Source organism: Nyctereutes procyonoides, unplaced genomic scaffold, assembly GCF_905146905.1.
Source record: "Nyctereutes procyonoides isolate TBG_1078 unplaced genomic scaffold, NYPRO_anot_genome, whole genome shotgun sequence".
Lineage (NCBI taxonomy): Eukaryota > Metazoa > Chordata > Mammalia > Carnivora > Canidae > Nyctereutes > Nyctereutes procyonoides.
Genome location: NW_026575119.1, coordinates 409,859 through 431,576, shown reverse-complemented (window position 1 = coordinate 431,576; position 21,718 = coordinate 409,859). Strand labels below are relative to the sequence as shown.

At 33.4% G+C, this 21,718-nt stretch overlaps 1 protein-coding gene across 1 annotated transcript in view; it reads right to left on the bottom strand.

Moving 5' to 3' along the window:
* The window catches only part of KIF5B (kinesin family member 5B), a 44,765-nt gene that overhangs the window by 4,842 nt on the left and 18,205 nt on the right, over positions 1-21,718 (bottom strand). Inside the window, exons 8-25 of the mRNA XM_055334520.1 lie at positions 21,580-21,704; positions 20,374-20,478; positions 19,821-19,966; positions 18,818-18,966; positions 18,193-18,386; positions 17,090-17,158; positions 15,191-15,397; positions 12,669-12,812; positions 8,281-8,469; positions 7,595-7,712; positions 7,013-7,074; positions 6,809-6,918; positions 5,985-6,086; positions 4,449-4,509; positions 4,265-4,336; positions 3,982-4,086; positions 2,870-3,086; positions 2,187-2,337 (exon numbers count right to left, since the gene is read on the bottom strand). Of these exons, the coding sequence (XP_055190495.1) occupies positions 2,207-2,337; positions 2,870-3,086; positions 3,982-4,086; positions 4,265-4,336; positions 4,449-4,509; positions 5,985-6,086; positions 6,809-6,918; positions 7,013-7,074; positions 7,595-7,712; positions 8,281-8,469; positions 12,669-12,812; positions 15,191-15,397; positions 17,090-17,158; positions 18,193-18,386; positions 18,818-18,966; positions 19,821-19,966; positions 20,374-20,478; positions 21,580-21,704 (2,306 nt within the window). The 3' untranslated portion in view covers positions 2,187-2,206. The remainder of the gene's footprint in view (positions 1-2,186; positions 2,338-2,869; positions 3,087-3,981; positions 4,087-4,264; positions 4,337-4,448; positions 4,510-5,984; positions 6,087-6,808; positions 6,919-7,012; positions 7,075-7,594; positions 7,713-8,280; positions 8,470-12,668; positions 12,813-15,190; positions 15,398-17,089; positions 17,159-18,192; positions 18,387-18,817; positions 18,967-19,820; positions 19,967-20,373; positions 20,479-21,579; positions 21,705-21,718) is intronic.

Sequence of the window (21,718 nt, the reverse complement as noted above, 5' to 3'; positions counted from 1 at the left end):
TTGCAGATTATACGCTGGTTTTAGGTAAACCAGCTGTTAAGGACTGGGAGGGAAAAATTAGAGAAATCTGAGTATGTATTGTTAAGATAATACTAATTATCTAATTAGATAAAATATTATTACAATATCAGGTGCAATACTGTTATTGTGGTTATGGAAAAAAAGTTGTTTTATAGAAATTATTAGTTTTAGACCATAAATAGATAATTTGTTTTCACGCTTAATTTAAAAGGAGTCAAAACAAGAAAGAAATTAAATACTAAAAAAGTAACTTGCTGGAGGGAGAAAAGTTAGGATTCAAACTTAGATGGAACTCCAGTGTCTGTATTCTTTTCACAATGTCACTCTCTTTTAAAACCCTATGCTGTGTGGACAAAAAATTTCATGAGATTGTTGGGAAATGTGATTCCTTAAGAATATTGCTTAATTCTCTACTCAGACTTAGAGCCAATCTTACTCAATATGTCAAAGTAAAAAAAAGTCAGTTTATTTGCATCTTGCTTTAGTATCTGTCTGAAACAGTTAACCATCATAATTATTTTAGTATTTTTAGTATCCAAAGCACAGTATCTGGGACTTTTCTAAACCACAAAAACCAGAGTTTCTGCTCTATGATGAAATACTAGGCAGCTTATTAATTAACTAGTTGTGCTGCTTAAGAAAATATTCAGAACATACAAGCAGGCTAGGGACGTCTGAGTGGCTCAGTGGTTGAGAGTCTGCCTTTTTGGCTTAAAGACTGATCCTGGGATCTGAGATCGAGTTCTGCATTGGGCTCCTTGTGAGGAGGCTGCTGCTTCTCCCTCTGCCTATGTCTCTGCCTCTTTCTCTGTGTCTCTCATGAATAAATAAATCTTTAAGAAAAATAAAAATTAAAAAGCAGGCTACAAAGAAACATATGTACTAAAATAGTATATTATTAGAGTATTCAATAATTTAAGATTAATTTAAAAATCATAATATGCAAAGAAAGCACCTGAAAGATACACATAATATATTGGGTGGTATTTCTGGATGATATATATCTCATACTTTGTGGTAAGTTTTTTGAAAAAAAAAAAAAAAAAAAAAATTCAGGGATCCCTGGGTGGTGCAGCGGTTTAGTGCCTGCCTTTGGCACAGGGCGCAATCCTGGAGACCCGGGATCGAATCCCACGTCGGGCTCCCGGTGCATGGAGCCTGCTTCTCTCTCTGCCTCTCTCTCTCTCTCTGTGTGTGACTATCATAAATAAATAAAAATTAAAAAAAAATAAGTAACCGTATCTTCACTTAAAATTTGAAAAAAAAAAATCAAGTTCTTATTAATAAATCAAAGAGATACTTATTTTGGACCATTAAAACAGAAGCTTAAGAACTATCAATCAATATTAATTGCTGGCAATGATACAATAAAAATGGACAGTATCCTAGTCTAAGAGGCAATCTGTCCTAGTCTTTCTGGAGAGCAGTGTATTAACATGTATCAAGAGCCTTAGAAATGTTCATGCTTTCTTGTAATTTCACTTCTGGGAATCTAAAAATAACCTAAAAGGTGAGGGGACACAAAGAACACTTGAAATTTTCCAAACTGAAATTTCCATATATGAAATTTGAAATGTGAGACATTTTATATTAAGTAGAGAAAAAATTGACATTAATCCTATGTCTAATAAAAGGGAATAATTATCCATGGTGTATATCTATTAGATTAACTATAAGAGCTCTGAAAAATAATCCAGTAGGTTTACAAATGTTAACACAAATTTGAAAATAGAGTATGATCTGAACTATGAAAAAAGACCAAAAGAAATCATGCCACGTTATTTTTATAATCATATACATTAAAAAAGAACCCAATATGAGAATCCAAAAAAAAAAAGTAGTATTTAACAACCAATGGCTGAACATTTCCATGTAGAACTATGGAAATTAAATAATCACATACATTAAAAAAGAACCCAATTAATATGAGAATCCCAAAAAAAAGTAGTATTTAACAACAACAACATTTAACAATGTTCAAATGGCTGAACATTTCCATGTAGAACTATGGAAATTAAATAATCACATACATTAAAAAAGAACCCAATTAATATGAGAATCCCAAAAAAAAGTAGTATTTAACAACAACAACATTTAACAATGTTCAAATGGCTGAACATTTCCATGTAGAACTATGATTCAAAAGCCAGATATAAACTACAAACCTGTGGGTAATGTGTAAAGATTACACCTGTTTGCCTCCTCCACCTCGAACTGCTACTGGCTGGCTATTCTGGACAAATGCGCCTCCTCCACGAATTGCACTTGGATGAGTTGGAGAAGCTGCTGGATGTTGCCCGGGACGAATAGGTTTAGCTAACATGAAGAACAAAAAGTGACTTTAGGATAAATCTTAACACATGATTGTAGTGATATTTTAGGAGACGTCTCTTCTCTTGATACACAAGAATTCCCAAATGTGGTTTTTCTTGCCTTTCTGTTACTAAGTCTTCTCTTTTCTGTTGTATCTTTTTCTCCAGGACCTATATAATCCCTATTCTCTTAAAAACCTTATTCCTGTATGAATGATTTATTCTGAAGCATGTCATATTACTGCTGGCAACTTATTTTCTTGCAAGTCAGTCTTTAAGAATACTCTCTCTATAGTTTCACCTCTTCTGATCACTCTTGCATGCTTGTTTAGTTTTTACTTATCTTCTTGTCCTGTAAATGTGGCTATTCCTCATTTTGCTCTTTATTCGCAACAATGCCACTCTTTGGTAAGTTAGAAATAAAGACAGACAAATACCACCTTGACAACACATAATCAACCAATTAGATTGTTTTCAAGTAAGTAAAAACATTCAAACCAAGCAAAGTTTAAATGGTTTTAAGGTATTCTACTAACCAATTTGTGCAGAATGTCCTCTTCTGGCCATATTCTTTGATCTGACTGCTTCCTTTATACGATCTACTTCTTGCTGATAGCGTTTGCGATCACGAGATGCATTTTCTTTGGCTTCCTTCAGTGCTGACTCCAAAGCTTTCACTCTTTCAGCTGTAGCTCTAAGTCGCTTTTCCAACTTAGGAAGTTCACAGCGAAGATCTGCATTATCACGTACCAACTAAAGGTACATTAAGACAATAAGGATTTTAGCTTTAACAGGATGATTTGAAAAAATATGAACATTTCATAATTTCTCTTTAGTAAAAAAAGTAAAACTATGTTTAATATTAACAGTTACCATTTAACGACTTTAACTTAGGCAGCAACATGCAAGAGTACATACATCCATATATGTTTCTCACAAAGATATAATTTCACTCAATTTTTGGGGGGTCTAGGGGAAGATTATTTGGTCTCTCCATTAGGCAATGACAATAAGCTATAACACAGTGTTAGATCTCTTTCAGTAAGGTACTAATCTGGTAAGTATCATTTTAAGTGTTAAAATAAGTCTAGAAAGCAAAAAGGCCTAAAATTCCCTTTACTCTAGTGCAAACATCGTATTTACAATTACAAAAGATGTACAACTGAGTATGCTGAGAAACATTACAAATAATCAAATCATATATCAAGCCACAAAAAAGCAAAACAACAAAAACAAAGATCCACACAGTAAGCACAATTTTTTAAAAAAACAAACTGCCTCATTATTTTATACATTTCATACAAATACACATTCTGGGGCAATGAATGACAAAAGAAAAAAGATTGTACTTTAACTGCAAAGTCCTATCTACTGAAGATTTAAAAATCACCATGAATAAAAAATGAGAAAAACTGACAAATTGGAAATCCTAGGAAATAAATAATAACACCCATTTTCATTGACTTCTTGATAAAAGGGTTGTTAAAATATTAACTGTCCTAAAAACTGCTAGTGATTTATTTATATAATTAATAGAACGGCTCAGGGTATGAAAAATCCTTAGGCCTCTGAAATCTTCAAACACTTGCTATTCCTCAATTTTTTGTCTTACAATGTTGCAGCTACCATAAAATAGACTCTTTATTACCTGTTTGTGCACTTTAGTGAGTTGTTCAAGGTTATTTTCAAGAAAAGAGATCTTCTGCTTTTGAGCAGCACTGCCTCCAGTGTCATCAGAATCAATCTCGGCACTCTAAGAAAAGAAAGTCAATAAATACTAAGAAAACATTTAAAGATTAAAAAAAAAAAATCTAACCTTAACTACACAAAAATCATTGTGACAACGTAAAATTACTTCTACTACAGATATAAGCAATTAAACATAGTAAGCACCATTTATGTAAGTAACCCCTTCAGTATTATTTTATTACCTTTTTAACTCTGGTGGCCAGGTCCTGAACAAAGAGCTTCCGCAGGTTGTGTAAAGTTTGAAGTTCTTTGGCCTTAAATAAGAACAGCAATGTTTTTGAAACGTTGTCTTTAAAGTATTTAATGTAACCAAGGGGAAACCCATTCAACATCCCACTATCTTATTTATTTTCAAGGTTTTCTTACCACCGTCTCTTCCAAACCCTTCAAGTCTTGTCTTGCTTGTTCTCGTCTATCTTGCATTACCCTAAACAGAATATACATCTATTTTGAATTCTAATAATTTTATTCTAGATCTATAGTTTATTAGGGAAAAAAACTCCTATTATAGCAGTGGATGAGATGGAATAAAATGTAGCAAAATTCAAAGAACAAGAAGTGGTTCTTAGAATATGTCATACAGCAGGACACATTACTACATTACTATTTATCCAAAATAATTCTGATTAACTGAGAATTATAAATTATTGAAGACTAAAACACTTTATGTATTTTAATTAAAATTATTCTAAATAGAACTCTGGTATTCAGCAGATTCAACAGAGTTTGTATAAAATCAACTATAAGCTGATCCTGACATGTGACCATCCTAATAGTAGCAGTTTAATTTATAAATCCTATCTCATGGGATGCCCTGGGTGGCTCAGTGTTTGAGCATCTGTCTTCTGGTCAGGGCATAATCCCATGGTCCTAGGACTGAGTCCCGCATCAGGATCCCCATGGGGAGCCTGCTTCTCCCTCTGACTGTGTCTCTCATGAATAAATTAAAAATCTTAAAAAAAAATTTTTTTTAAATCATAACTCATAAATTCACGATGTGAAAAGTTATAGTCATGAGTTTTCTACCTGCTCAGATTCTAGAAAACTGAGTACTGACTAAACTGTCAGTATGTTAGGAAAAGTAAAATGGTTGAAAGTTTCTGTTCAAAAGACAAGGCTGGAACAATAATGTTCTTTTATCCAAGAGATCAAAGGTGACAAAAAGGTCAGTCTGTATGGCAGATCCCAAAACCTTCTAAATAACTTAGTGTCATTTAAAGTATATTTTTATAGTGAATCTTGAAATATTATGGTGGCACAGAAATAGCAAGCAGGTTAATACACAGAAATCTGAATCTCAATCATCAGTAAAAAATACAGGATCCTGCTTTTGCTAAAGTACAATATATTGCAAATTTTAAGGTATATATTAAATCAACTCAGAAGACTTAGGAAAAATACACTTCAGCCTATACAAACTTAAAAATACGTCTACTGAATACAACCAAGAGCAATGCCTGCAATCCTCTAGTTTTTATTTTAATTTATTTATTCATATGAGAGAGAGAGAGAGAGAGAGAGAGAGAGGCAGGCAGAGACACAGGCAGAGGGAGAAGCAGGCTCCATGCGGGGAGCCAGACGTGGGATTCGATCCCAGGTCTCCAGGATCACGCCCTGAGCCAAAGGCAGACGCTAAACCGCTGAGCCACCCAGGCATCCCAGTTTTTACTTTTATTTTAGATTTTATTTGAGAGAGACAGTGCGCACACATGCACGCACAAGCAGCAGCACGAGACAGAGAGAGGGAGAAGCAGGCTCCCTGCTGAGTAAGAAGCCTAATGTGGGGCTCAATCCCAGGACCCTGGAATCATGACCTCAGCTGAAGGCAGATATTCAACTGACTGAAGCCACCCAAGCACCTTTAATTTTTATTTTTAAACTTGAATTAAAACATTTACTCACGTAAGTTCATGTAGTTTTCTGCTCTTTTCCTGATCTGTAGCTTTCAACTTCTCATGCTCTACTCTCAGACGTTCCTGCTCTAACATCATTTTCTGGTTTTGGCTGACAAAAGAAAAAAAAATATTATCAATGTCATTTTCTGAATGGCACCATTAAAATTTTTTCAGATCCTTAAATTCTGTAATTTCACTATGAAATACTGAGGACGACTTGTTATCCTGTCCCCATAAGGGGATAAAAGAAAGGAAGAAGATCTGGCTACTTCTGGTCATATATAGTGTTTTTCATACTTTGGTTTGAAACCATGAATCTCATTCTGTATCATTAAGGTATTAAGACCCATATACCACAATTTGTCATCATTTTTTGTTACTCTCCTCTGGTTCCTACTCAAATCATGATTAGTTATAGACCTCCAATTTCTATAAATTCTAGGCTATGTATGCATATGGTTATGGAAATTGCAAAAGTCTTTCAGAAAAACTAAGGCAAATATTAAAAAATAAAAAATTCTCGAATTAAAATAAAAGCTTTTAAAAAAAATCTCAACCTTTTAAACTCCATAATTTCTAGTAATGTTTTTCTCTGTTAAGAAATTTCTAAAAAGGAAATTAACTTTAAAAATTTCATCTGGAACTTAGAGGTTTTGCTAATAAATGAAAAGATTCTTTACATTCAAGTCAAAATAGTAATTTCAATGAAAAAATGCATGTGTCTAATAAGAATATATTATCCATCAATAATCTATTATTTCTTCTTATTAAATAGTCAATCTTTCTGAATTAGCTTCTAATAACTTAAGAGTGAAGAAAAAGTATACTTACTCTTGAAGATCAGTGATAAGTTTTTCTTTTGCCTCAACTTCATCTCTCAAACTACTGATTTGTTTTTGATGTGTTTCTCTGTGGCTTTGGATCTGCTGTTCAACCGCTTGCTAAAGTTATTGGGGGGAAAGGATTTAAGTCAAGTAACCAAGATTAAGAATAATGGGCTTAAGTCATTAGTAGCCAATGTTACATGAAACTTGCCTTAACTTCATTTGCAGTCTGAACCTTATTTAAGTGCTCCTTTTCCATTTCATGCACTTTCTCTGTTTGGGTAGAGAATAAAAAACAGAAGAAATAAGCCTTAACGTTCTTCCAATAAACCAAGGAGCAAATAGGTTTTATGAGGGATCTGTTTCTTAATAGTACTTGACTTTAAATTACTTAAATGCTACATAGTAATTCTTACTCTCAGCTCATGTTGACTAATAATATAGCTATATCCTTTGTATTGCTATTATGGTTGCCTTTATTTTCTTTGCCTAATTCTGGAACAGATGGGTTAGGGCATGATAGGGACTGAAATAGCTTTCTACATCCCCTATGTTAAGATTTATACACACATGCACACACCCCCTGATAACTTTGTGGGAAATTCCTAGATTGGCCACTTCCATATTCAAACACAATTTCAAAAGTGGGTTTCAAAGCCAACGTTAAAATGCATTATTTGTTTACATTCTAAGTTATCCATATTCTTATTCTCTATCAGTGTGAATATAAGTTTACTACAATTATACTAAAAGAATTAATATAGGTAGAACTCAAAAATTCAAAAACTAATACCTTGTGCTCGAAGCTGGACTAGCTCTTCACTGAGGGAATCGACAGATTCCTCTAGCTGTCTTTTCTTTTGTTCCACATTTTGAAGGTATTCAGTCAATGATTTGATTTTGGCTTCATGCTTTTGGGAAAAACATATTAATATGAAGTACAAAAAAAACTCATGCACAAATTTTATTGTTAAGGATAACTTGAAAGTAAGCAAGTTTTCTCTATATATTTAAATATATAATATTACAATGATAAAGTATTTGATTAATGAAACAATCCACTGTATAGCTTGTAACACTTGCAAAACTAAGGTAATGAAGGCTGAAGTATGATGTATTCTTACTATTCTGTTTCTTTCTTTCTCTACTACAACTCCTACCTTGGTGAATGCCCTCATCCATTCAGTTGCCAAAGCCAGAAAACTGGTCCTGCAGTTGTCTACCCTAGAATTCATCTAGATTTTTAATAGCCAAATCAGTCATCTTTCTAAGTAAATTTCTACATGTAACATTTTAAGTAAATATAACCCAGTTAAATTCATTCATCTCATAGGACAAAGTAGGAAAATTAACTTTTTTAGATCAACTAACCTTTTTATTGTTACCCAAAATAACATAGAAAAGTCATTTCCCTTAAAATTTTTACAATTTACACATGGCTATTCAAACAACAAAGGAACTTTGTTCTGTAACACATACTTGAGAGATACGAAGCTGGCATGCTGCTAACTCCTTTTCATTTTCTTCCATTTTTTTGTTGCTCTCAGTTTGTGTGCTTTCTAACTGTTTGCAGCGTTTTACCATTGTTTTTACTTCTGACTTCATTTTGCTAATGTAGAGCCTTGCAACAGTGAACTCTTCGTCTATCATGCCAGTTCCCTCAGGTTGCTATAAAAAAAAAGTAAAATAAAAAGTTAAAAACAAAAATGTCCAGTTTGTGGTTACTGGCATCTTTTAAACAAATAAATATTACTTGATATTCATAAAAAGTATGGAGTATTCTTTCATTAAACATTATTTTTAATAAAACTTAATTTTTGCTTTTCTTATTTTCTAAAACTTGAATACATGCTTACAAGGGAAACAAATGCAGCCTAAACAAAAGCAAAACTGATGGCATCTGCCTCTTTCAATTTCTGGATTTTCTCTTCATATGCAAGCTAATCATATGCAAGCTCAGTTTAAACTTAACAAATAATGTTTAGGGAGAGGGAAAGGCCAACTTTCAAGCTTGACAAGGAAAAATATCATGGTGACTGTACATTCCTTAAGTTTCATGGATTTCATTACAAAATTCCAGTACAATATTCAGTGTCAAAATTAAGGGGAGCTTGAGAAGAAATAAGACTGTCTTTGTTTGCAGAAGATACGATTGTTTAAGAAAACAAACTCCTAGAATAAGCCATCAAAGTTAACACTGCAGAATTTAAGATTAACATAAAAAAGTAACTGTCCTATATCCCAGCAACAAACAAGGGAAAGTGAAATTTAAAACCCAATGGCACGGACATTAGAATGAAAAGAAAAAAGAAATACTTAGGCATAAATGTAATAAAATAGGGATAAAAATCAATATGACAAACCAATGAAGAACTAAATAAACGGGAGATACTCTACATGCATGAATAGAAAGACTCTATATTAAGATCTCAGTTCTTCCCAACGTGATCTACAAATTTAAATATAATCTTAATTAAAATCCTTGGAAATTTATTTTATGGATATCAACAAAACTGACTCTAAAGTTTAAATGGAGAGGCAAAAGACTTTAAATAGCCAAACACTACTAAGCAACAACAAAGTCAGAGACTTCAAGACTTTCTCTAAAGCTACAGTAATCAAGATGGTGTGATATTGGCAAAAGAACAGACAGGTAACTGGAACAGAACAGAAAGCCCAGGTACAGACACATACACAGACAACTGACCTCTGACAAGAGGGCAAAGGCAATTCAATGGATAAAGATAGTTTTTTCAATAAGCTGTAATAGAAAAACTATCCATCCACAAATAAAATAATGAAGCTTGACAGACCTTCTACCTTGCAGAAAAATGAACTTCAAATGAATCATAGACCTAAATGTAAATATAAAACCAACAACCTCCAAAATAAAGGAGAAAATCTAGGTGACCTTGTGTTTGATCATGAGTTTTTAGATACAATGCCAAAAACGCAATCCTGAGAGAAAAAATCTGTAAGTTGAACTTCATTAAAATTTAAAGACCTCTGCTCTGTACAAGTACAATGTTGAGAATGATAAGATAGGCCACAAATTGGGAGGAATATTTGTAAAACATGTATCTGATAAAGGATGCTACCTAAAACGAAGAATTCTTTAAAACTCTGGATAAGAAAAACCCACTGCAAATTAAAATGAGACAATGCTATACAACTCAAACCAAACCAAACTGATGACATCAAATACTTGTGAGGATGTGGAGTAACAAGGGTTCTTGAATTCATCGTTAGATTGTTGGAATACAAAGTGCTATAGCCACCTTGGGGGGTTTCTTACAAAGCTAACTCTTAACATATGATCTAGCAATCATGCTCCTAAGTATTTTTCCTTCCACTAACTGAATTGAAAAGTTATGTCCACAAGAAAATTCGCCCATGAATGTTTACAGTGGCTTTATGTATAATTGCCAAAGATTGTAAGGAACCAAGATGGTCCTTGATAGATGAACAGATAAACAAACTGGTACATCTATACAGTAGAGTATTTGGTGTGGGGGGATGAGGGAGAGCAATCAAGTCACAAAATGACTTAAATGTTGCTAAGAAAAAGAAGCCAGTTTGAAAAGGACATACACTATATGATTCCAACTATATGATATTTTGGAAAAGGCAAAACTATACAAATATTCAAAAGACCACGGCTGCTGTTCAGGGGAGAGGGATGAACAGAACAAAAAGCAAGAAGCATTTTTTAGGGATTCTGGGTGGCTCGGCAGTTTGGTGCCTTCCTTCAGCCCAGGGCGTGATCCTGGAGTCCCAGGATCGAGTCCTGCATCGGGCTCCCTTTGCCTGTGTTTCTGCCTCTCTCTCTTTCTCTCTCTCTCTCTCTGTGTCCCTCATGAATAAATAAAATCTTATTTTATTTATTTAAACAGAGGTGAAACTGTTTTAGATATGTAACTATACTGTAAGGGTGGATCTATATAAATGCATTTGTCAAAATGCATGAAATCATACAATACAGAGTGAACCATAATGTAAAAAAAACCAAAGTTATAAAACTCAAGCAGTGCTTAATGATGATGTTAAGAGGAAAGAATTACATACAAATGACAAAATATCAAGAATCCAGTTTTGGTGGTTTTTTTTTTTTTTTTTTTTTTTTAAACCTATTTGTAAGGCCGATTTGTTCTCAAAACGCTCTAACGGTAAAGTGAAAAAAGCAATAATAAGAGTCAAGGAACCTGCATTCTATCACTGGTTCTTGCCACTGAACATAAGCATAAGCCATTTCTACTCTTTTCTCTATCTTTACCACTTTTTCACTTAAATTAAGGCTAGTTGAACATAAAATGGAAAAGATTTTTCTAAAAAGAAAGTACAAATCTACAAAGTAAATTTTGAACACCTCTTTAGTGTTTAATGCTATGAAGTAAATTTACTTTTCCATCCCCCAAAGAAAACCCCACACAGATCTATCATATTAGTTTACTCTCAACAGAATAGGGCAGAATGTACAGATGGAACATTCTGAAGAGAGAAGAGACTGAAGAGAGAACAGGTTGAGTCACCCAGTATTTAACATTTTTCCTTTGTCTCAATGGCATGAGTCAACAGTAAGAAATGATGTATGAGGAAAATGAATCCTTGCTGCCATCAACACACAGCAGCTTTGAATAAGTGACAGAAGGAATGCATGCTCTGTATTGAAAACTTTGATTTCATATCTTGTTAAACTGGGCTTCTCATTCTTTGTAGACTGTCAACTATAAACCCTAGTATAGGGGCAACCTGGGTGGCTCAGTGGCTGAGCATTTCCCTTTGGCTCAGGTCGTAATCCCGGGGTCCTGGGATCGAGTCCCCCATCAGGGTTCCTGCAGGGAGCCTGCTTCTCCCTCTGCCTATGTCTCTGCCTCTGTGTATGTGTGTCTCTGATGAATAAATAAAATCTTTTTAAAAAAAAAAGCCTAGTATAAGTTTGTTCTCATTATTACCTAACTAAGCTTTAATAAAGAAGATAGGGCAGCCCCGGTGGCCCAGCAGTTTAGGGTCACCTTCAGCCTGGGTATGATCTTGGAGACCTGGGATTGAGTCCCATGTCAGGCTCCTTGCTTAGAGCCTGCTTCTCCCTCTGCCTGTGTCTCTGCCTCTCTCTCTCTCTCTGTGTGTCATGAATAAATAAAATCTCAAAAAAAAAAAAAATAAAGAAGATAAAGTCCACACAAATACCTACTCTGACATACAATCCTTCATGTTACGTACATATGCTTGCAATTGAGAGTCTTAGTTTGCTTTTTGTGGTCTAAGTTTTCATTTAATTTACCAGGTCACTATCTTTTCTTTTTATCACATGCCCAATGTTAAAATAACCAATGTTAGTATTCTAAAAAAGATTGAGAAGAAAAACAGGCACAGTTAAAACAGGTATAGCAAAATATTGACTACTAACTCTTTCATGCTATTATTGTACTGTTTTATGTCTGAAATTTTTCATAATAAAACTTTAAAAAACATTAACAAGCAGTGCTCATCTTTCATCTTTTCAAACATTTAAAGGCAACCAGACTCATTCATTCATGATTTTACTCCCTAAGCTAATCTCTGCTGTTGTCCCAGTTATACACTTTCATGTACAGTAATTTATTAACATAACCTCTAAATGTAAAATCTTTACATGATGGAGAAAAGAACCAAACATGGGATCCAGATAAATGATATTTATTATGCCTTTTGAGTGCCTCTTTTCTTCTTTCCTCCCTGATTTAAAATGAAGTTAAATACCATTTACAACACATTGCTGTTGTGAATGAGATAATGGATGTGAAAAGAACTTTGTAAAAAGTAAGCAGTAAACAGAAGTATGAGTTGTCTACTGATAATTATACGTAGCATTTGGCTATTTTATTTACCTTTACATCATTATTTCCTACAGCAATTCCTATTTCTGCAAGGTCTTTTAGTAAAGATGCCATCATCTCAGCTGCTCGTTTTTTCTGGTGGTTGGTCATTTCCTTAAGTTTCTGAAGTTCAGCATCTATACTTGCTAAAGTTGCCTAATAGAATCCAAAACAAAAGATACAGTTAAACCTATTAAATGAAAGATTACTTTGAATATTGACAGGTATTTCAGTTCACTTAGGACTCAAAAAAATGCATTATTTTCTACTTTCAGTTTCTGAACTATCTCATCTACAGAGTTCCAGGATAGCTCCTAGCTCAAACTTAGAAAATATTTTAGATCTAAGAGAGTCTGTAAAGTAGCTATTTTATGCTCTATGAAGAGCACGTCGTTTGTACCATTTCCCTAATATTTGAGACTGGGTAATGTTTCCTGCCTAGAAGGGAGAAACTTCTAAGGTAATTAGCCTGAATTTTCTTTCATTACCATAGTATGGCTTATCTTTTGAAACGGAGTCCAAACAAAATAATGTTAGAATAGTAATGAACTTTCTAGATGGTTTGTATGTTTTATCTCCTTTCTATATACATAGTCATTGAAAATAGTCTACCTGATAATTACTACTACTTTGATACTATGATATAAAAGCAATTATTTAGGAGATAGTGATGAAGTAGTGTTATTGAGTGTAACTACTCTAAGTTTATAATAATAGCTAGCTAATTGACCAGCAACAAAGTCACCACAATTTTGAGAAGTCCAACCCAATTTGGCCACATTAAAACTTACCATTAGGGCAGCCTGGGTGGCTCAGCAGTTTGGCACCTGCCTTCAGCCCAGGATCAAGTACCATGTTGGGCTCCCCGCATGGAGCCTGCTTCTCCCTCTGCCTGAGTCTCTGCCTCTCTCTCTCTCTCTCTCTCTCTCTCTCTCTGTGTGTGTGTGTGTGTGTCTCATGAATAAAATCTAAAAAAAAAAAAAACTTAAAAAAAAATAAATAAAATAAAACTTACCATTATAACAGTCAGATACTAAAAGTCAGGAAGTTGTATTAAGAATACAGGAGCTTTTTGTAAAGATATCATTTCAGTTTATTGTTTCTTCTGGTCATTTCCCTAAGTTTCTGAATATTAGTTGTATGCTTACCGAGTTTAATCTAAAATACCAGATATCTTTCAAGTCCCAGGAGATAGCATGCTTTAAAGTCTAAATCATTATGTATTTTCTCTAACAAGTGAGTAACAATATTGTACACATATAAAAAGATGCAGAATGCTGTAAGGTTTTCCCAACTTCTATTACCAATGTAGTGTTGACAGACTCAGCTTCATAACTGGGACACACCCACAACTGTCTTAAAGACTAAAATCGGTGATATCTTAAAGACTGAAATCGGTGACTGAAGACCAACTTACAGCTTGTGGAGTTTTAAAAAACCCCTATTGTTCTCCAAATAGCAATTAGGTTTGCTAATAAAACTCCTATTGTTCTCCAAATAGCAATTAGGTTTGCTAATACAACTCAATAATTCTTAATAGTAAGAATTATAAAGGCACCTTGATCTCCATGCTATTAAACTGTACCTTTGGAGATTAAAAGGGGAAAATGAATTTCGCATCAGGGGCATGAAACCTTTAAAAATAGTTCTTGACTGCTTTCCTTTAGATAGGTGAACATGGATAGGGAAATAGTAGTGAACACGGATCCTGAGTCCAACTCTAGATGCAATTTCTGGACAAGAAGTTGGTACTGACAATAATAAAACATTAATAATAAGACAGCTTATCTGTGGTGATGCTGCAAGTATAGCAATCACAATCCCACAGTTAGATACTACCTTTGGCATCATTCTAGGAAGGTGGCAAATCCTGCTTTATAGCAATAACAAATAAAGATCCTTATCTATGGCAGAATTACAAGAAGAGCCTTCTATATTGTGCTAGGTAGGCTTTGCTCCAGGAGCGAGGAATGTAACAGAAAACAAAAAACAAATTATAGGGCAGCCCGGGTGGCTCAACGGTTTAACACCACCTTCAGCTCAGGCCATGATTCTAGAGACCCAGGATCAAGTTCCACATCGGGCTCCCTGCATGGAGCCTGCTTCTCCCTCTGCCTCTCTCTCTCTTTTTCTGTGTCTCTCATGAATAAATAAAATATTTTAAAAAATTATATGAGCTTATATAGCCTCTTATTTTTATGTGCACATTTCTTAATTTACAGTTTGAACAATCATCTAATAATTTTATTGAGTAACTAGGAGCTAACTTATTTTCTCTTTAACTTTAGAATATTAAGAATAGCCAACAAGTCTTCAAATGGCATTTTAATTACCTTTTAACAGACCATCAGGACCTAAAAGGATAACCTTCTTCCTTCACCTCTAAGGATTTATATAAAGGAGAAACTGAATTTGAGGCTTGGAAATACTTAAGAATGGATACTATCAGCATTGAGCTTAGATAAAAAGAAGTTACTTAATTTCAATGAAGAATATTTGTACTAAAGTATTAAGAAAACAGAATTATATCCTACCGATTTCTGATTTAGTTCATCACTAAGCAATTCATACTCCTTAGTTTTATCTTCCACTTCCTGAGACTTCTGATCATAATTGACAGCAAGTTCCTCTAAGGCTTGTAAAACTTCTTTTACTTCTTCTTTAGAGGCATCGTTTTCTGCTTGCAGGCGATTCAGTTCAGCTTGCATATTATCTTGATCCCTTCTGGTAGATGCCAAAAGCTACATACAAGAATAGAAGTATACAGAGGTTTTAAAAAGGTATACAGGCTTAAAAAATCTATTTGCTTCACCATGTGCTAAACAAAAAGGGAATAAAATGTGGATGCTATTAACTGTGTGAATGTTTATTCATTCAATAGACTTATCTACTATGTGCGGGCACTGTGGAAGACAGCAAAAAAATAATAAAAAAATAAAGACTTTGCTTTGAGGACTCTAGTAGAAGAAACAAAGACACATAAATAAATGTAATACAGGATGGAATGTTAACTAAGAGCCAAAAAGGAGGGACAGGACATGACAAAGTGCTTGGTAATATTTAAAACAAGAGAGTTATTCATGAAGAAGGCTAGAATTGACAGATTTTTAGTTATGTGCAAATTCATGTATTAGAAAACAAAATGTATACTAGGTTCATGAACAGTGAGTACAGAACAAAAAAATTAGTAGCTGTCTAGAAGACGTGCTTAAAAGTTCAGTTCTTCTTTGGTCAACAAAGGGTGGCATCTGACCTATGCCTCAGGAAAACTTAGTATCAACATATATAATTTGACTGCAGAGAAGCCAACAGACTAGTTAGGAGAAGAGGGTCAGTGGCTGTCAATAGGGGCATCTGGAAATTTGTAGGAGTATTTCTAATGGGGCAGAATGCTAATGACACCTAGAAGCAGGGGCCATGGATGCTAAAGGTCCTGTATGTAACACACAGCACAGAATAATATAATGAAGAATTGTGTAAATGTTACTAGTGCCCCCTTTGAGAAAACATGCTATAATTAAAGTACAAAGGTGATGTGACCAGGATCATGTTGACTGATGGTGGCTATCTCTTCCTTATTGAAGCTGTGTAACCTTTGCCTCCATATCCAAACCAAACCTTAAATGAAGTATCATTTTTAAATTACCCCTCTGTTCTGCCAGGTAAGATAAATTGAGGGTCCTAAACCAGGTGACAAACTAGAGAACTTGAAAGAACTAAGATGAAAGTAAAGAAGGCAAAAACCAGCTGGTTCGATGAGGGCAGACATGGTAAAAGAGGAGTAAAAAAAAGATTTCATTCACTGACATCCTCATTCCCACAGTAGGTCATACCTCAAATTATATAATTATTAAAGATAGGTCAAAGCAATTCAGTTATTTTTTTCTTCAATCATCCCTTGAAACCTGTTTCTGTGTGTTTAAGTGAACAAGTAACAATAAAACACTGTTTTTTACATTTCTTCATTTCCATGTGGAAATACTCTTCATAAAGGAACTGACAGTTTAAAAGTTTAAGTCCAGACAGTTTAAGTCCATCTCAAGGATTAGTAAGACAGGTTTTGGGGAGAATAAGGAGATAAAACAGCACTATATATAAAGCAAGGAGAGTAGAAGACAGTTAAAAAGTATAGTAGAACTATATTAAAGAATAGTACTGAAAAGTTATCCTCTCCTCTCCAGTTAGAACTCAAACTTAAAAAAAAGAAAAACCTTAAGAGGAAGTCAATCTTTGCTTCACTCATATGATGTATCACATCCACAGTGAAGCATGGGCATATTAAAAGGCACTCCCATATTGCAAATGTACTCCAGGATATTCTGAGCTCTCTGTTGGCTCACCTTTTATGTTTATTTTTTCCCATCTCTTATGTTTAAATAGTCATGACAAACTGTAAGCTTTTCTGACAGCAATATGTAAAATATTCACCTTACCTCTTCTTGATCCAACATTTGTGTCTTCAGTTTCTCTACCAATTGGCTCTGTTGATTAATTTCTTCATCCTAGAATTTTAAAGTAACAAGTCATTTTAAGATTACTATATCCCTGACCAAAATATTTCAAAACTGTTTCTCCAAATTAAACATAGCTTATTTCAATCTCCTAAAAAAATGCTGAAGGCTAGTCATTTGTTTAAATGCTAAGAAATAATAAACATGTTTAAATTTATTATTGAAAATAATGGCAATGCAGTTACTTCAAACCTGCCATATTTGCTTAAAATACACATAAAACACCACCAAATAAAAACAAAACAAGAATTATTTACTTCTAGTCTCTTTACTGCTCTCGTTTTTCCCTTTCCTGATTCATAATTTGTTATTTTTTACAATAAAGCTGATATAATTAAAGCAGGAAAACATTATTTCCACTTTATTTTGTTCCCTAATCTCCTGCATCACCTTTATTATTGAGTCTAAGATCCCTGATTCTTAGAGAAATCATTTCAGTAAGATTCTCCAATGACCCAAGGTCTAATTCTCTTTCGAAAATTCTTTTAAAGAGAACAAAACACAATTATGTCTCATACACAGTTCCTGCACAGAAACAGAAACTGTGATTTTGTATTTTTTATTAATACCATGACCCTTAAAACAATGTGAGAGTTAGGGGTGCTAACCGCCCCCACCATGGAGTTGAAGATCCACATATATATAACCTCTGACTTCCCAAAAACTTAACTGTTGCTAGCCTACTGTTGAATAGAAGACTTACCAATAAAGATAATTAACACATATTAGCACACATTTTTACGTTACTGTGTTACATAAGGCATTTTTACAAGTACAGTAAACTAGAGAAAAAAATGTTATTAAAATCCTAAGGAAAGTATGTTTATATTATTGTAGTATATTTGTTTTAAAAATTCACCCATGCAGTTCAAACCAGTGTATCTGAGGATCAACCTAACAATCATTTTCAAAAGAAACTAAGGTAGATATATATAGGTTCCCTGGATCCATAACATTAAAATTAAAAATAAAAATACCTATGTCATAACATTCCAAAACAAAACAAAACATGAACAACAAGCTACCTTGTCATCAAGTTGTTTGTACAATTTCGCAATTTCTTCTTCACACTTTCTTCTTTCAGCATCAGTAAAGTTTCCAGTAACTCCAATTGTGGCTGCTGGTTTATCATTGGTAATAGTAACATCCTTATCTATTGCAAAAGCTTCCAAGTTGGCTTTCTCTTTGTCAAACTGTTCATCAACAGGCACTGTCTCTCCTAAAATAAGGCAATAACGTAGTTAATAAACATCTACCTGTCTAAAACAAATTATAATTTTATTCAATTTCAGGAGCTCTCGCCAACTTTATCTGCTCAGTCTGAGATTTGAGAAGCTACAATTACTTTTGACTCATCCCTATCTTCTAAATCCAGTCACCAAATCTTGTAAATTTTATTGCTTCCACCCCACTGTGGAACCTTTCCATCTTGACTTTTATAGCTTCTAAGATGGCCTCTGTGCCTCTATTTATTATGTCAGGTAAAATAAGAATTTAAAAGATTTTCATCATTTTTAATTGATGATCCTTAATGCTTAAAAAGTAAAAACGGATATAGTTTATTTATATTCATAACAGAGTCTCAAGTTTGTAAAATAGCTTTATATTCATACTCAACAAACTCAAAATGACACATTCATAAATTATTACCATTACGCCATCGGTTGAGTTCATTTTCAAGCCACTGAATGGTGTTCCGCAGGGTCTTATTTTTTTCCTTTTCTCTTTCATATTTCTTTTTCCACTGTTCTGCAGTTAATTCTACATTTACACAAACTGTGTTCTTAATTGTTTTAGCCCTAAGAGAAGTAATTGCAGAAAAAAATTTTTGACTAAAATTAATTATTTTCAATTGATACCTACAGATCTGTTATATATACACACATATGGCATTTTTGGCTAAGTAATTTAACTTGACTATTCTTGTTAAATTATCTCTATGACTAAATAAAGAACCATAATTACTCTAGTGCTTATTCACAAGCTTAATAAATTTGGGTCAGTCACAAATTGGTGAATATCTTAAAATTTAAAAATCAACCTGATAAGGATAAAGAACAAGGGCCCATATTTCCCCCAATTCATTTGGAAGGCTAAATTAATATAAAAAAATTACTGTTGAAGGTCAAAAATAAAATCATCTTTGACTCTCCTAGGTTAACCAATTCATATATGGTTATCTCATTATATGAACCTGTCACATATGTCAACAGACTAATACAGAATTATATTTGTCAAGTTTTTATTATCTGATGCAAATGTTTATTTTCTTTAATGCTAAATTAAAGCTTCTCAAATAAATTTGACTAAAGTTAACATTTGACTTTCATAATTCAAATCTAAGCACCTTTAAAAATGGACCTTGTTTGTATTATCTCTCAATTAAAAAGTTGTGTCTGGCATACTAACAATATGCACTGATTTGAATATCTACCTACTTTTCCTAGACTTAATAAACAAAAGACCTATCTATCATTTAGACTGTTGTTTTTTTTTTTTTTTTTAAAGATTTTATTTGAGAAAGAGAGAAACAGAGAGAGAGAAGGAAACTCCCCGCTGAGCAGGAAGCCTGAATTGGGGCTCAATCTCAGGATCCAGAGATCATGACCTGAGCCACCCTGGTGCCCCTAGACTTTGTATTCTCTTAACAAACCTTTGACCAAACAGGAGTGTAGATTTTGTTTCAGATTCATTGTATGATGATGGAGAACAGCAAATTACAATAGTGGTTCTACAGTTTCCACCTAATGAGTCTTGAAGGATTCTCGTCATCTTACTATCTCGATATGGAACATATGTCTATGAAAAAAAGAAAAAAGACCAATGGGTTTCTATGCAATAAAATTTGTTATATATAGGTGACAGGCACTGAGGAGGGCACTTGATGGGATGAGCACTGGGTGTTATTCTATATGTTGGCAAATTGAACACCAATAAAAAAATAAATTTATATATAAAAAATTTGTTATATAAATATGTTGGACTTTAAGTTACAAAGGAATTTTGGTTATTTTAACTGATTAATATTAAAATGGGAACTAAAATCTACATACAAATACTATAAATTCCCAAAAGACAACTAATTCACATATACTGATTGAAACACACCAAATCTTTCACTCAAACATCCATGTATACACATATATTGATATTTAAATAATCCCCCATAAGATAACAATAGGGAAAGAGAAGACATGTATACTTACACTTCCCTCAGCCAAAGCAGAAATGACATTGCCAAGAGCAGAAAGTGACTTGTTGATGTTCTTAGCTTCATCTAGTACAGCACCTTCAGCTCCAGTTTTACTAACCTACACATTAAGATTCCAAAAGAATGAAACAGAATTTTAAGTTTAAATGATTTTCTAAAAAAGTTCAGAGGTCACCAATAACCAGCAAATAAAATGAAAAGCTTCATGATTTTATTCGCCAATTATTTACTCTAAGCTATCACTATTTCTTAAGTATTGATCGTCTGAGAACTTGGTCAAGTAACTAGGTGCATGAGAAGAATGTGATTAAGGAGATACCAAATTTTATTTTTAGTTTATGTTCCTGAAAATAATAAGTTCACGTATACATTTACAATATACTATTTGTTAACCTCCTCTGCGCTTCATTAAGAGAGGAACCTTTTAAAATTTGCTAAAGCTTAATCTTGATATTTTAACTGTTACTGATTTTAAATACATAAGCAAATTCACTTCTTTTAAAAATGTGAAATATATGTATTAAAAATAGGATAAAGTAATATGTTAGCAATGTTGACTGAAGAAACAGCCTCTCAGGATTCACAAAATTAAAGACAGGCTTTGAAGGATGTGTTTAAGACTTAAGTAAAAGGGAATTGATATGTTACTTCAATCAGAAGAAACAAAATTAGCAAAACAGCAAAAATAGTTACAGAGATCAACATTAAAACATTTGAACTTATTTTGATTTTCACATAAACTAGAATCAGATTAGTTTACTGTATAGTCTATGATAATTAAATAATCACTGAAAGGAAAAGAAGTAGGTACAACCAAACCAGAAGACTAATGGATAGTTACCAGTTTTCACAGGGAGCCCCACTGTCAGTATGGTAAAATAGGTATCAAAAATTAGGAAGATGGTACCTAATAAAATTTATAACTACATATACTGAACAAAAGTCTCAATAAAAACACACTTGAAGTCAAAGGTAATAACACCTATTGGGGTTGAACTGGACTATGGCACAAATAACAGTAATTTGGAACCAGTTTTTCAGTTTAAGTAATCGTAAGCACTGGCATCAAAGCTTTTCTTTTTTTTTAATCTCTCAAATCTGATTTAATAGTTTCTAACATGTTAACAACAATGCTGAAGTCCAAATTCAAACTAAAGTTTATAAAAATGCTTAAGTATCTACTAGAATATAAAGATTTTACCTTTTCACTACCAGCTAAATCAACCAGATAAAGTTTTCCACTCAGCTTTTGTTCCGTTTGCGTGTTCTCTTGTTTTACATTAATAAGAAATATACTGTGACTCCTAGAGCTATGTTCATTCATATCTGCAATGAAATTA